A 16,469-nucleotide genomic window follows, 5' to 3' on the forward strand; every position below is an offset into this window, starting at 1 on the left:
CTGATTACATTGCGTACGACGATCAACGCATGTACAACTACGACCCTGTGAACACACCGCCGTAGAATCCAGTAATGCCCAGATCTCGTTCTCCATCTCCTGCGCGGCCCAGTTCACCTAATCGTCGCAGTTTTGTCGACGTCACCAGGGGCAGGTCCCCTAGCCCGCGACGGGGAAACTAGACGCAGCGACCTCGGGGGGTGGGGTTGCCAATATTCGAAATTCCGAACGGCCCCCATTGCAGACAAATGACAGCTCGAAGCCATCGATACCGAAGAAGACAGCAACGACTAATCCGATGAATGAGACAACTGCCGACGTAACCAACGTTATCAGCGCTGACCTCGTCGTTCACATTGATGGCCACCAAGTGACGGCTCTTGTGGACACTGGATCCCACTTTTCTATAATAAGCCTACAGCTAGCCGAAAGACTAAGGAAGGTGAAAATGCCATGGCAGGGGCCCAATATAAGAACTGCAGGAGGTCAGTTGATGACACCGGTTGGAAAGTGCACGGCCCGACTCTTCATTGCTGGTTCCACCTTTGTCGCCACCATCGTCATTCTCCACGAGTGCTGTAAACAGCTCATATTGGGAATGGATTTCTTGCGCGAATATGGGGCTGTGATTGACATCCGTGACAGAAGCGTAACGTTCACTGTAAGCTCGGAGACTGCTACAGATAAGGAACACCAGCCACCCCGCTTCCATATTGCCGATGACGACGTCATACTGCCGCCACGAAGTTGTTCTCTCGTATCCGTGCACTGTGACAAACTACAAAATGGTACTGGCATCGCTGAACACATCAAGGAGCTCGCAGTCACTAGCGGCATTTCTGTTGCCAGGGCTGTCATCACTGTTATTGACGGATGCGCTGAACTGCTATTGACAAATTTCAGCAGAGAACGCCGACACATAGTTAAAGGCACGGCTATTGCCTATTTTGACGAACTCTCGCAAACAGAAGATTGTCATTTAGTGGAGGAAGCAGCAGCGTCTACTATCACTACACCGACACCTGTCGACGTTGGTCCAATGTTATCTCCCTTTGAGCGAGACCGCCTTCTCACGCTGATCAACAAGTTCCACGGCTGCTTCTTATCCACATCAAGAGTTGGTCAAACGGCACTGACGAAACACCGCATCATCACGGATTCCGATGCCAGACCCATCCGGCAAAATCCTTATCGAGTCGCCCCAAAGGAGCGTGAGGAAATTAAAAAACAGGTGAAAACGATGCTAGAAGATGGTGTTATTCGGCCATCTAACAGTGCTTGGGCATCACCTGTAGTACTTGTCAAAAAGAAGGATGGTAGCTCGCGTTTCTGCGTCGACTGCTGTAAGCTTAATGAGATCACAAAGAAGGACGTCTACCCTCTTCCGCGTATTGATGATTCATTGGATAGACGACGAAACGCACGCTACTTTTCGTCTATGGACTTAAAAAGCGGCTACTGGCAAATTGAAGTGGATGAGAGAGACCGTGAGAAGACCGCCTTTGTTAAGCCCGACGGACTTTATGAATTTCAGGTTCTTCCTTTCGGTTTGTGTTCGGCGCCAGCAACATTCCAACGTCTCATGGACACGGTTCTGTCGGGACTTGAGTGGCAAACCTGCTTGGCGTACTTCAACGACGTGATTGTCTTTTCGGCGACTTTCGAGGAACACTTACGAAGGCTCGAAGCAGTTTTTGAAGCAATACGCTTGGCCGGTCTTACTCTCAAACCAGAAAAGTGCCACTTCGGCTTCCACGAACTTCAATTCCTCGGTCACGTCGTGAGCAGCCCAGGGATCCGACCGGACCCGGATAAAATTGCCGCCGTGGCAAACTTCCCGACGCCATCAGACAAAAAATCAGTGCGACGTTTTTTAGGACTCTGTGCCTATTACCGGCGGTTTATTGCTAATTTTTCGCGCATCGCATGGCCATTGACACAGCTTACTCGGGAAGATACCCCCTTCAGATGGGGCGAAGACCAACAGGAGGCATTTCACGAGCTTCGTCAGCGAATGCAAATACCCCCCGTGCTGGCCCACTTCGATGAAGACGCGCCGACAATACTTCATACACACGCTAGTAATGTGGGTCTTGGAGCAGTGCTCGTACAGTCGAAGGACAACAACGAAAACGTGATCGCCTACGCCAGCAGGACGCTGTTCCGAGCTGAAGCTAATTACACTACGACGGAAAAAGAATGTCTTGCAATGGTATGGGCAGTTTTGAAGTTTCGTCTTTATTTGTACGGCCGCCCATTCACCGTTATCAGCGATCACCACTCTCTCTGTTGGTTAGTCAACTTAAAAGATCCGTCTGGCCGCCTTGCCCGATGGAGTCTTCGGCTCCAAGAATTTGACTTCACTGTTGCCTACAAGTCGGGAAAACGACACACCCATGCCGACTGTTTTTCTCGGTCTCCTGTTGAGACGGCATCCCCGGACAACGACGATGACGACACGGCTTTCTCGGAATTGTGGACACTGCCGCCTTTTCTCAACAGCAGCGTGGCGATGCTGAGCTGCTACCACTTATAGATTACCTAAAAGGGCGAGCGAATAGCGTTCCGAAGTTATTTGCGAGAGGGCTGCCGTCGTACTGCTTGCGAAATGACGTTCTTTATAAGAGGAACTTTTCACCCACCGGCAGCAGCTACTTGCTCGTCGTTCCTTTTTCGCTTCGCCGTGAGGTACTGCAATCCTGTCACGACGAACCTACCGCTGGTCACTTGGGTTACGCAAGAACATTGGCGAGGATAAGGCAGAACTATTACTGGCCAAGACTTGCCGAAGTTGTCAAAACTTACGTGCAGGCATGTCTAGATTGCCAGCGCCGCAAGCCACCATCCATCAAACCAGCTGGCCTGCTGCAGCCTGTCCGAGTGCCGGCGACACCGTTTGCACAAATTGGCATTGATTTATGGGCCCCTTCTCAAAGTCTGCCACTGGAAACAAGTGGCTAATCGTCGCCACGGATTACCTGACCCGATACGCGGAGACAGGCGCTCTGTCACGGGCAACGGCAGCTGAAGCGGCGCAATTTTTCATCGAAGCCATCGTCTTAAGACGCGGTGCTCCCGCAATTGTCATCACCGACAGAGGTACTGCGTTCATGGCCAAGCTTTTGGACACCATTTCCCGACTAAGTGGTACAGCTCACAGGAAGACAACGGCGTATCATCCCCAGACCAACGGGCTCACCGAACACCTCAACAAGACCCTGGCTGACATGATAAGCATGTACGTAGATGTAGAGCACAAGAACTGGGACATCATTTTGCCCTACGTCACGTTTGCGTACAACAAGGCTCGTCAAGAGACCACTCGGAAGACACCCTTTAGTCTCCTTTACGGACGCGAGGTTACAACAACGTTAGACGCAATGCTCCCTCATGAAAATGATGGCAATGAGACAGACGCCGAAGAGTTTACCCAGCTAGCAGAAGAAGCCAGACAACTTGCCAGGTTGCGAATCACAAAACAGCAAGACACGATGCCGAGTATTACAACCTCCGGTACAGACCCGTCATATACAACGTGGAAGACAAAGTATGGGTCTGGACACCTGTTCGTCAGCGTGGGCTCTCCGAAAAGCTGTTGCGAAGATACTTCGGACCGTACAAGGTTCTGCGACGCATTAGTGACGTCAACTACGAGGTTGTTCCGGACGGCGTGCAGTGTTCAAAGCGGCGCAGACATTCACCAGAAATTGTCCACGTGCTTCGGATGAAGCCCTACTTTCAGTGACTAACTGTGCAGTTTTGGTTTCGCCTTGCTTCTCAAACGTTTAACATCGGGACGATGGTTTTTTTAAAGGGGGAATAATGCCGCACGTATGTGCCAGTGGTGAGGACAACGAAGCAGCGCGAGTGTCCTTGGCCGAGGGCAAAAAACGAAGAAGTCATTGCAGTCTGTTTCCTGCGATCGATAAATCGTATTAGTTTGAGGCGCTTTGTGTGCCCGTCAATCTCGTGTCGTCACAATATACTCCGACTTAACGTTTACGAGTGCGCACGCTGGGCAAAGCGACGGTGCGCTAGCAAAAGGAATGATAGGCGCGACCGGCGCCACCAGCGCACGCCAGCGTGACCAGCGTCCGTCAGTGCGGCGTGCCGGTAACCAGTGCAAAATGCTACATGCTGCCTTTCGCACCCGTGACATTAACGAGCTTTATCTAGGCAGCAGCCTTCCGAGGGGTTCATGTAGACGACGAACCCTTGCTGACAAATTAGCGGACATATACTTACCACTTGAAGACAAATCTATTCCGTGGGACATCCCTACATCTAAAAATCAAGAAACCCCACAGTCAGCACTGGATAGACCTTTTAAAATGCGGAGCTCGTTCATGCTTAGTGGGACCTTAACGGACGGCTGGTGCCCTGCCCAGACGGAATCTCAAACAAGCTTCTTAGAAACCTTGACAACGCAGTGATAGAAGTCCTTACAGAAAAGATCAATCAAGTATGGTTCAATGCCAATGTCCCAGAGGAGAGGAGAATGGCTATGGTCGTACTCATACCCAAACCGGGAAAGCCTCTGGGACCAGAAAACTTGCGCCCGATATCACTTACATCATGCCTTGGGAAATTGGCGGAACATGCCATCTATAATCGAATTAGCGGACACCTTGAGGATGGAGGTCTTTTTTACCACAATATGTTGGGCTTCTGAAAATCCTTGACTACAAAAGACGCTATGTTTCTCATCAAGAGGACCCTACTCTTTACACGTCTCTAGTCATCCAAGGGATATTGGCGCTCGATCTGAGGAAGGCCTTCGGAACACTGAAGCATGAGCACATTCTTATTAAAACTTCCAAGTTGAGCCTCAGTGAAAAATTTTACAACTTTGTCAAGTCTTTTTTTGGCAGATCGAAAAGCTACAATTAGCATTGGCCCAATCAAAAGCAAAAACTACACACTGAGTAACGTTGGTACACCGCAAAGAACAGTGTTGTCCCCACTTTTATTCAACTTTGCAAGAGTCGGTCTCAGTGGCTCCCCGATATTTCGGGCATTGGACATGCAATATACGTGGATGACATCACCATATGGTCCTCGGAGGGCCCTCTTGGGAAGCTGGAGGGCAATCTACAACGAGCACTCGATGTCATGTAAGGTTTTTTGACGAGCACGGGGATGGAGCTATCTCCTGATGAGTCACAACTTCTCTTGCATGAGCGCTTTCGGAGGCGGCGGCCGGAGATTTATGGGCAGCCTATTAGTCTGCGATCGAGAAGTAGAAAACAAATTCACATCTGTGAATCAGTTAAGCTTCTAGGCATGGCAATTGGAAAGCACAGCAACAACAACACCGAGGCACTCAGACGCCCCGAGAAGAGAGCTCACAGCTTCAGTAGGGTCATCTCCAGAGTTGCCAAGAAGAGAGAGGGGCTGAAGGAGGATAATCTCATCAAAGCCTTCCACGAGTCCCTCCTCAGCCACAATATTTACGCCGCGCCTTTATAAAAACTGACAAAGAAGGAACCCAATAAGATTGACGCCCTTATCAGGACGGCGCTAAAACGGGTCCTAAATCTTCCGAAAAGCACAAACACGGAGCGGCTCGTACAGCCCGGACCGCATAACAAAGCAACGGAGCTCTATGAAGCTCAACGAACAGCGCAGCTATGCCGATTGTCACTTACCAAAGCAGGCACCAGGATCCTCTCGGAAACCGGGCTACAACCCCTCGTTATGGCACCAGAAAAACAGAGTATATCTGCTGAGATAACAGGCGCCATATGTGTCGACCCGGTTCCCAGGAACATTCATCCGTTGCACAATGAAGGGCGCCGACGAGCAAGAGCCAAGGCCATCATGAGGAAGATCGGGCGCTCAAGCTCAACTAACTTCTTTGACGATGCAGCCCAATACTGGAACGTGGATACGTATGTCGTCACTGTAGTTAATGGTAAAAGATGCCTAGTAAACGCTGCCACGGTTTTCACCAGGTTCACTCATGAAGCCGAAACACTCGCAATCGGGGTCGCTCGTCACGAACAAAGAAGGGATGTCATCATCTTTTCGGACTCAAGAACAGCCATCCGGGCAATCTCATTCGGCTTCGTATCTACTACGGCTGCTCACATCACGAATAAGGTACCTACTCAGGAAAATGAAGTGAAAGTTTCCCTGACACATATTGCATGGTTCCCAGCCCATATGGGTAATCTCTCGTCTTACCCGACCGGCAATCAGAACGAAAGAGGTCACAAGCTAGCACGCGAACTAGCTAAACGCGGCGGTGAGCGGCCTCCTCAGAATGGTAGCGAACGGGGATTTATGGACTTCAAGGATCCATTGCTTACATTTCATGAAATCACCACAGCTCATAAACTAGGGCACAGAGGTTTCCCTCTTCCGCACCCAACATTGAATAAAGGACAAGCAGTTACACTTCAGCAACTACAGATGCAAACGCACATTACACTAACCATACTGCACAGACTTGACCCGGATTTGTCACCCCACTGCCCGCTCAGTCGTCACTAGCACTGTAAATTCAAACACATGCTTTAGTTGTGCCCCTTTAACTCGGGGTCAGAACTACCAGACCAAACCTCCTAGAAGGCTGCCACACGCAGCACGGAGTTGGACAACCAACTTCTGGGTGTCCAGAGGGCCCGGGACATTGCCGATAGACTCCACTTTCCGGCACCATCCTGGGTGGAGCCACCTGGCTGCGCTCACGGGGCCTCTGGGCCCGTCCAGTCTCTGCGGCCTTTGGACGAAAATAAAGTTATCACTCACTCACTACTCAGACTGCACTGCATCTGCTTCTCTTCGAGATGAAGGGAGGCCGGGCGTGCTCAAACCCGAATGCGTCAATGCAACGCACCATGGCGCACCACTGCAAGTATGTAGCAGGCAGCTCGTCGCCTGCAGAGGTATCGCTGGCGTGACGCGACGAAACGAACGCCGGCGCGCCCGCGCGCAGGGTCACGTCAAAGTGTATTGGTGCCTTGAGTGTGGCATGTAGTCGTGTTGTTAGATGACACGCATCTCATGGTTATCATTTTTGCATCAATCACATACCTTCGTCCTCAATTCACGTGACGCAATACCAAATTTGACATGTGTAAAGCAAACAAAACGGCTACAGTGCATCGTGAGTGTGACATGTAGTCATGTTGTTACATCACACGCATGTCATAATTATTATGTTTGGACTTGTCCTTTTTTCATGTCGTCCATTCGCGTCATGTATTACCAAATTTGGTGCTGTGCAGCTAGCGAAACGGCAACGAACGCATCATGAGCATAGCGTGTAGTCATGTTCATACATGACACGAATCTCATGATTATCATGTTTGCACCAGTCTCATACATTCGTCATCCATTCACGTCCCGTAAAACCGAATTTGGTAGATGCGAAGCCAGCGAAACGGCCGCAAGCGCCCCATGAGCGTGGCGTGTAGTCATGACTAGTCATAACATGCGAATCATAACATGCATGTCATGATTTGCACGTTAGGAGCTGTGGCTTTTGTTTGTTATGCAGTGATGTCGTACCAGGCCAGTTTCGCAACATATATGGAAGAAACCACCGCAAGAGCACCAAGATCATGAAATGTAAATCATGACATTCATGACATACATGTGCTGATTTGCTTGTTAAGACTATTCACTTATGCTCGTCATACAGTCATGTTATGGCATACCAAGTTCGGTGTCGATACCATTATCGAAATGGTCAGATGAGCCAAAAAGTTGTAAGCAGCTAGATAAATAGATAGATATATGGATAAATAAATAAATAAATAAATAAATAATTAGATTGATAGATAGAGATAGATAGATAGGTAGATAGATAGATAGATGGATAGATGGATAGATAGATAGATAGATAGATAGATAGATAGATACGCTCAATGTCACTGAAGTTCGCTTCAAAAAGTTTTAATGATGTTCAGAATTTGATACAGGGTTATTGATATATTCTATGCAAACTTTCATCCGAAAAATAAATTTCGGCGAAGAAGTACAGCCATATTCATGATTAGGAGCGTAAGTTTGGTACTTAGGCTCACACTAACACACTGTGCCCTCAAGTTAAGCCTGCTAACAAAGAGCAAAAAATTGGCAGATCCCACGCACAGCGTGAATTATGATATGCGAAGCCCGAATGAGGAAGGTTGATATGTGTCTTTAAAATCACCACAACGTTAGGAAGTGAACATAAATTATGCCGTAGCAGACTTCTGTGTCATGATTATCATGTTTAAATGTGTCGTTTACCTTCGTCATTTGTTCACGTCACCAGATGCCAAATTTAGTATATGTGAAGCTAGCGAAACGGCCACGAGCACGCTATGAAGGTGGCATGTTGTCATAATCTTTCATGACACGCGTGTCATTATTATCATGTGTGCACATAACATATACCTTCGTCATGCATGGACTTAACGTAACTACAAATTTGGTATATGTGGAGCAAGCCAAACAGCCGCGAGTGTATTATGAAGGGCCCAATGCACTCTAACGTGACGTTGGCGCACACGCACGCTGGGAACTGTGAAGCTATAGGTTAACAAAACGCGAGAAATGTATAGTCTAACACCAAGCACAACCGGCGTCTATCGGCGCGGCCCGATGGCAACCGGCGCGAAATGCGACATGCTCCATTTCGCGCCGATGCGTTACCCAGAGAGCAGCGCGTTGGCCTCTTTTCATGACGGAGGAATGCTAGACACGCTAAAACGCGTATGCGTCAAAATAACCCAGCGTGGCATGCGCCTGCGAGTGTATGGCGTAAGATAGCGTGGTTATCACTATAGTGGCGTGCGATAGCATGGCAAGTATATGGCGTTGATTGATTGATATGTGGGGTTTAACGTCCCAAAACCACTATATGATTATGAGAGACGCCGTAGTGGAGGGCTCCGGAAATTTAGACCACCTGGGGTTCTTTAACGTGCACCCAAATTTGAGCACACGGGCCTACAACATTTCCGCCTCCATCGGAAATGCAGCCGCCGCAGCCGGGATTCGAACCCGCGCCCTGCGGGTCAGCAGCCGAGTACCTTAGCCACTAGACCACCGTGGCGGGGCAAGTATATGGCGTAGCAAGGGAGCGTACAATAGCGTGGTTCAAGAGGAATTGTGGGGCATACTGGGCACACTAGGCGTGGAAGATGTAGTCACTAATCTTGTAAAGGATATCTATAAAGCTAACAAGGTAGCTTTAAAGTGGAAAAACAGCTATCCAAGCCTGTAGATGTAAAATGGGGGCTTAGGCAGGGGTCTCCCCTGTCACACTTATTATTCATGATTTACCTACAAGGATTAGAGGCCAAATTAGAGGGAAGTGGACTGGGCTTCCACCTCTCTTTCGTCAAACAAGGAAAACTCATTGAACAGACACTACCAGCATTGATGTACGCAGATGATATATTGCTAATGGCCGACAACAAGGAAGGTTTGCAGAGATTTGTGGGCATCTGCGGTAATGAGGGAGATAGGTTAGATTTCAGATTCAGGAAGAAAAAATCTGCAGTCATGATTTTTAATGACAATGGAGGTAGTGAGCTTAGAATACAGGAGGTCACGCTAGAGATAACAGAAAAATACAAATATCTGGACGTATGGATAAGCAATGGGGCCGAGTACATAAGGGAACGCGAAATATACGTGACGACTAAAGGTAACACGAATGCAGCGGTAATAAAAAACAGGGCACTGTGGAATTACAGTAGGTATGATGTTGGGATAATAATAGGGAAAGGGGTCATAGTTCCTGGTCTGACGTTCGGCGATGCAGTCTTGTGCATGAGATCAAAAGTTCAAGCATGCTTAGAAATTAAGCAACGTGGAATAGGTAGGCTTTCAATAGGAGCTCACGGGAATACACCAAATCAGGGAGTACAAGGTGATATGGGATGGATATTATTTGAGGGCAGGGAACCTAGCAGCAAGTTAAAATTTGAGAAGCGATTGAGAGAAATGGGAAGGAGCATTGGGCTAGGAAGGTATCCAGCTACTTGTACATGAACAATGTCGATACAAAATGGAGGAAGCGAACCAGAAAATTGACCGGTAAATACTTAGAAAACAGCATGGGGACAAACCACAATGAATTATCGGTTAAGAAGAAGTGGAAGGAAGCTGAGACCGTTATGTAGAGAATCGGAATGATTAGGAAGTCCGCACTAGAAATCTATCAAACTTTTAAGTAGGAAATTGCCAAGGAAAGAATCTATGATAATACTTGGGGTAGTTCTCTACTGTTTTAGGGCAAGACGGGAGTATTGCGAACCAAGACATATAGGGCCAAATACTAAGGGGTAGACACGGTATTCAGTGCGTGTACAGAGAAAGAAGAAACTGTCGAACACTTGATAATGTTCTGTAAACGGCTTCACCCTATTATTTCAGGATGAACGCGCTGAGTTTTTCAAAGCACTGGGGTTCAGGGACCGGAAGGGCAAAATAGACTTTAAGTGAGTAGAATTAACTAGAAGGAGAATATCTGATTGGCGGCTTAAGTCAAGGCACGAGTGAAAATTAAACCCTTCACTGCCAAGTACGAATCCTACACCTTACTATTTCAAGGGGGAAAATATATCTAGTTCTTGGTTCATTAAGTAGTACGGCTTGGTGGCGCTAGCCACCACCCGATCTAAAGGGTACAGCCATATGCATCCATCCATCCATGGCAGGACCAGAACCTGGCGTGACGCTAAAATAAAAAAAAACGCCGGCGCGCACGCGCGCCGTGTCACGTCGAAGTTGATTGGCGCCTTGACTGTGGCCTGTTGTCATGTTGTCACATGACACGGATCTTATGATTATCAAGTTTGCACCAGTCACATGCCTTCATCATTCATTGCCGTCACGTAATACCAAAGTTCGCATATGTGAAGCTAGCGAAACAGCCGCCAGCGCATCGTGAGTGTGGCATATAGTCTTGTTGTTAGACGACACGCAAGTCGTGATTATCATGTTTGGATATGTCATTTACCTATGTTGTTCGTTCGCGTCGCGTAATACCGAGTTTGGTACATATGAAGCTAGTGAAAGGGCCGCGAGCGTGTAATGAGCGTAGCGTATAGTCATGTTGTTACATGTCACGCCTCTCATGTTTATCATGTTTACACCAGTGTCATACCGTCTTCATTCATTTACGTCCTGTAATACCAAATTTTGTAATTGTGACGCAAGTGAAATGGCTGTGAGCGCATCATGAGCGTGTCGTGTATTCATGTTTTACATGACACGCATGTCATAATTTTCATCTTAAGGTCTGTCGCTTGTGTTTGCCATGCAATCATGTCATACCATACCAGTTTCGCAACATGTCTTGTTGACGATACCACCGCAAGAGAAGCAAGACTATGAAATGTAAATTATGACAATAATGACATACATGACTTGTCAAATATGCTCGTCACAAAGTCATGTTTTACCATGCCAAGTTTGGTATCGATACCAGTACACAAACGGCCAGGAGAGCTAAAATTCGTAAGCGGCTAGATAGATAAATAGATAGGTAGATAGATGGATAGAGAGATAGATAAACAGACAGACAGACAGACAGACAGACAGACAGACAGATAGACAGACAGACAGACAGACAGACAGATAGATAGATAGACAGATAGATAGATAGATAGATAGATAGACAGATAGATAGATAGATAGATAGATAGATAGATAGATAGATAGATAGATAGATAGATAGATAGATAGATAGATAGATAGATAGATAGATAGATAGATAGATAGATAGATAGATAGATAGAAATGCTCAAAGTCGCCGAAGTTCGCTAAGGAATGCTTCGAAATAAAAAAAAAGGTGGGGGGATATATCTACTATTGTGAAGACTGTGAAAACAGCAAATGTGGTGGCCTCTCCCTTTTTCTGTACATCCTCCTTTCGTTCACTTCTATTTTCCGATTTGCTGCGTTGCAGAGTAAGTTGTGTATGTAAATGCGTCTTTCTCCTTTTATAACTCTGCCTCTGTTGATTTTTCTGCCTCTTTCTCTGAGTCCAATAATCACTATCCATCTTTCCCTTTCTCTATATTCTTTTCTCATTGTCTAACTTATAGCACTCTAGTGATATTGACACGATTATTAACCGGCTAGGCGACACAAGGAGAATGAAGTGATAAGCACAAGCAGCAGTTTCTGGCTTTCCGAGGAAGAGGTTATTGGGGCGTCTGAAGAATTGCTTTCAGTTATTCGCATCCTGGAGACAGGTTTTAAGGTTGACGGCGGAAACTGTGCTAAGCTTTTCTGCCTCTGTTTTGGAACACCGCCACAGGAGCACATTCAATGCGGTGTGAAAATTTCGTTCAGGCTACAGAACGTATCCCGTTGTAAATTTCCACTCTAGTGAGCAGTGTTGCGTAACATTGATAAGTGGTTTAACACACATAGACTCTGAATGATTGAGTGAAGAAAACGCAGCTCTGTGGTGATGTAAAAATCTGAGAACTTCATGTTTTGTTCTTTTCTCCCTCTCTCTTTCTCTTTCTCTCTGCAACTATCGTAACATTATTTGTATTTTAATTCGTTCATAAACATTGTTTCGAAGCACATGGAAAAAAAATTTACTACGCTCTCTTGGTCAGTCCTCCTCAGTGGGTAGGAGTCAATTATTAAAGGAATAATATAAAATCAATGTACCGGTTTTGATCTTTCTTTTTTCTTTCTCGTCAAATATCACTCGTAACTGCTAGTAAAGAAGTCTTTCATGAAAACTATTCATTCTGTTTTGTTATTTTTAACTGGTTTGCTGCGGAGAGGTTGAGGTGCATATTGCCTCGGCTACTCCATATTAAAAGTACTGCAGCGAAAAAAAGAATAAAACTATTCGGTTCTTGGCCTATCCCCAGCGTAGGTGTGCGCCACATCTTCCAATAACTTTACTTGTGTGTGACGATCCGCCAGCATAGGTGTGTGCCAGTGTTCAAGGTTCAACTGTACTGCACTCTTGCGTACTTGTGTGTGGATCATAGCTTTGTCTATTCTCATCGCAACGAAGTCTTGTGTCGTGCGCTTCCCACGTTGTGACTCTGGGGGAGGAGCTCGACTTCCCCGACGATGTCATGACGAATAGCTGGCAACGCGACAGTATAGTTTTCATAAACTCTATTCGTGCTCGCGTGCCTGGACAGCTCAGTGGTACGACGCCCAAACTTTGCACCATGTGTGCCCGAGTTCTGATTGCTGGCACGCCAGGAATTTTCATTTCGCGTTACTCATTTCTTCTATTCTTCTCAGTTTCTCTTCTCCTCTATTTTTTCTTCCCTTTAGAAAGCACACTGCTATGCCACGTGTGACGACGTTATAATTGTTGAGGTTTTTTCTTTGAACACTTGACTCCAGCCTGCAGCTTAAACTTCCTCGGTGCCATATGTAAAAAAGTAAAAGTAAATCTTGCAGATACAAAGGCTTTCCCATGCGTTATGATTAGATCCATGGGGGAGTACAGTGTACACGCGATGAGAGATGAAGAACAATAAATAAATGGTGCAAAGCATTCAAATTTGTGAAGGTAAACATGACGGTGGCCAGCTTGGTATGGAAGGTCAGTTACTGAATGAGCGCATCAGCGTTCATTTCACTGTTAAGTGCTGAATGTAACACCTCGATGATGTCAATGCTATAGATGCACACTTTCTCCGCTCTTCAGTCGTCAATTCTACCATCAAGCCTAAGTCTTTGGTTTGAGGTATTGGCTATCTCACCAAACGTGCAGCATGTACAAGGTGTTTTGTGCACGAACTTCGCTGCTGTGTTCCTCCCGTGGCGCCGGCATACATAGCTTTTTTATAAAGAACGAGCCCTGCAATTTTAGGTGAGATGCATTGTATGATATCCAGCGAAATAAAAAAAATATGCTTCGTTTCACGTGAAATTTCTTTCTCTGTTTAATATACAGTCAATAACTGCTTTACTTTTTTTTTACCGCTAAACATTTTGATTTCGTTCTAATTTGCAGGTGACCGAGAAGTGTATCGCCATAATTCAGCTGCCTCCACCTAGTAGACCTCAATCGAGAATGATCGTCACCAAGTTTTGGTGCAGGCACATACCGTAAAATTAGGTGAATCTTTCACAGGCTCACTTTGGAATATATATTACTGCGTTTTGGGTTCACTCCTACTGAGATTACCCCTAGTTCCGCTTATTTTGGTTTCTTTGCAATAAAAAGGCTTCCATATTCAGTGCGGTATAAAGCTCACTCAGTCACTGTTTGTAGAAAATCCGCTAAAACAAATTTTCTTCAGTTAAGGAATTTACAGTAACAAGTGAGCCCTTATGTGAGTATATCACGGTTACGAGCACGCGGTCATGCTTGAATTTCAAAATATTGCCAATCTAAACTCATTCCAACACAAGATTAAGGAACGTGTTCTTTACTGCACTCGCTTAGACTCACATGTTGGTCTAAATCTCATTAAATATTGGGGGCTTGGTAGGCTGGTTAACTGTAGGGTATATCGTAAATATCGCACTTCAGCTGGGTCAGACATGGACACAAAGAAAACAACCATGTTTAGAAACACGGTGCGAAGTTGTAACGCACATTGCAGCAGGTTAGCGCCGTATGTTGGTAAACGTTTTTCTTTTGTGTGCCCGTTATATTGCTGCACTACAACAAAGTTTAAAGAATTACTATGGCCAAGCCAACTTGTGCAGTCTGTTCACCACCGTGAACATTAGGTTGAGGTTTCATAAACGACAACCTAAGAAAGAGCATGTAAAAAAAATTTGCTCGTGTGCAATGTAACGTAATTTAGGTTCAGATTTTTACCGTCCGATAGACAGCAGCAAAGGTTAGACATCATGCACCTATGTGTCTAGAGCACAAGTAAATCGTTGACCTAAACTGTAAATAATTGAAATGGACCAGCCTTGTGCTAAACACTGTAGCTGAGTAAACTGTAGCTATTAGGGAACATAAGTCCTAAAAAGGTAACGGGTTTAGAAATCGACAGGCGACGCACTCTAGCACAATTTACTCCCAACAGATTAGATGCGATATTTTATTTTGCTTTTAATTTAAAAGAAAAAATGTGTCGGATTGACTAAGTTGTGTAGATGTTGATGCTTTTCGGCTAGCATGTGCGCCTACACGTTGAGGATTGTCCATTCCGCAAAAGGAGACCAGGACACATTATGAGACATTCAACTTCAATACTTTCCAGAATGATTCAACTGGGTAAATTTCAATGTCGTTTTCACCTGGCCCTACAATCTTGAGAGACTGAGAAGATTTTGTTAAATACCATGCAAACTGGTAGGCTTGATTGAGGCTAAACCGGGGGCAGTAGAAAGTTCTTTTTTCTCAGAAGATTTCAGGGATTGTGCGTTCTCACAAAGTTGAACCTAAATGCCTGAGCCACTCGATGCGGCCCTACACCGTCAGTATCCCGTGTTCATCGAGGTTAAGTGAGGAAGGGGTGGACTGCAAACACTTCGTTCGGAAAGCTTCTGTTAAGAAAAGAAGCAATGCCCGTCATCATAAGGAAGCCTCTCGTCGACGTCATCGATATTCGAACACACGGACCTGACCTCAATGATAATACACCACTTTTCGTCGCCTACGCAATTTTCAACATTCTCCACGCCACGCCATCACAGAAACGCCTAACGACAATAAAACACAACTCAACGCTCACATGAGCTCGGAGTACAAAAAGTGCGTCAGTATTTGTACGAGTTCTATGCTAGTCCTGGAGAAATCTCCAGCGTTTCAGCACCATAAACTGCCAAATAAAGATTTGTTTGTCGGTGGAATGGAATAGAATACGAAGTTTCATGACTCGTATGAAAAACGCGTTGATGTCAGGCAACCTTTCATTTCGGCCCACCAAGCGCGAGCTGTTGGATCTCTCAGGCTTACACTTTCTTCTCCTATTTCTTGACATACGCAATCAGCCATATTTAAGTTCCTATTGTACAATGTGCTAGCTCAATAAAGTGGCTTTGCTCTTAAAATCTGTCGTTAACTATTTAATAATGCAGCCGATACATTTCGCACCGTGTGACGATGGCATATCGCGAAAGAGCTTTTACAGCTGAAAAGCCTGACAACATGTCTATTGGTGCCGTAGGCAAGCTGACTGTTTTTCGCGGAGCAAGTTACTGACGTCACCTAACGCCGACTGCTCGAATAACTTGTGTAGTTATATAATCGTTGCTTCATTGGATTTTTTGTACGATATAGAGGAAGCAAAGAAAACGTCAAATAACGCTATGCGATAAACAGAAAGAAACAAGGAAGGAGAGGAACAAAGAATGGGAGAAACAAGAATGAACGAAATAAGAGAGAGAGAGGAATTATTAAATAATAGGAGAAGAGATCAATACATAAATAAAAAAGTGCCGCCATATCCACGAAGTGAATGATGATGAGTGGGCAAACCTCCGGAGGTAAACCTGGTAAACCATGAATCCTCTGTACATTTTGCCCACTCGATTTTATTACATCGCTCCCCCTAGCGTACGTCGCC

The 16,469-nt window shown here is 45.9% G+C and overlaps 1 protein-coding gene across 3 annotated transcripts in view; it reads left to right on the forward strand.

The window, feature by feature from the left end:
* LOC119185276 (uncharacterized) overlaps positions 1-14,177 on the forward strand; it is a 28,531-nt gene extending 14,354 nt beyond the window's left edge. For all 3 annotated transcript variants that reach the window (XM_075871661.1, XM_075871660.1, XM_037434362.2), the window contains one exon: positions 13,952-14,177. In XM_075871661.1, the coding sequence (XP_075727776.1) occupies positions 13,952-14,050 (99 nt within the window). In that variant the 3' untranslated portion in view covers positions 14,051-14,177. The remainder of the gene's footprint in view (positions 1-13,951) is intronic.
* Positions 14,178-16,469: the final 2,292 nt, after the last annotated feature.

The sequence above is a fragment of the Rhipicephalus microplus genome, chromosome 8 (genome assembly GCF_043290135.1).
Source record: "Rhipicephalus microplus isolate Deutch F79 chromosome 8, USDA_Rmic, whole genome shotgun sequence".
NCBI lineage: Eukaryota > Metazoa > Arthropoda > Arachnida > Ixodida > Ixodidae > Rhipicephalus > Rhipicephalus microplus.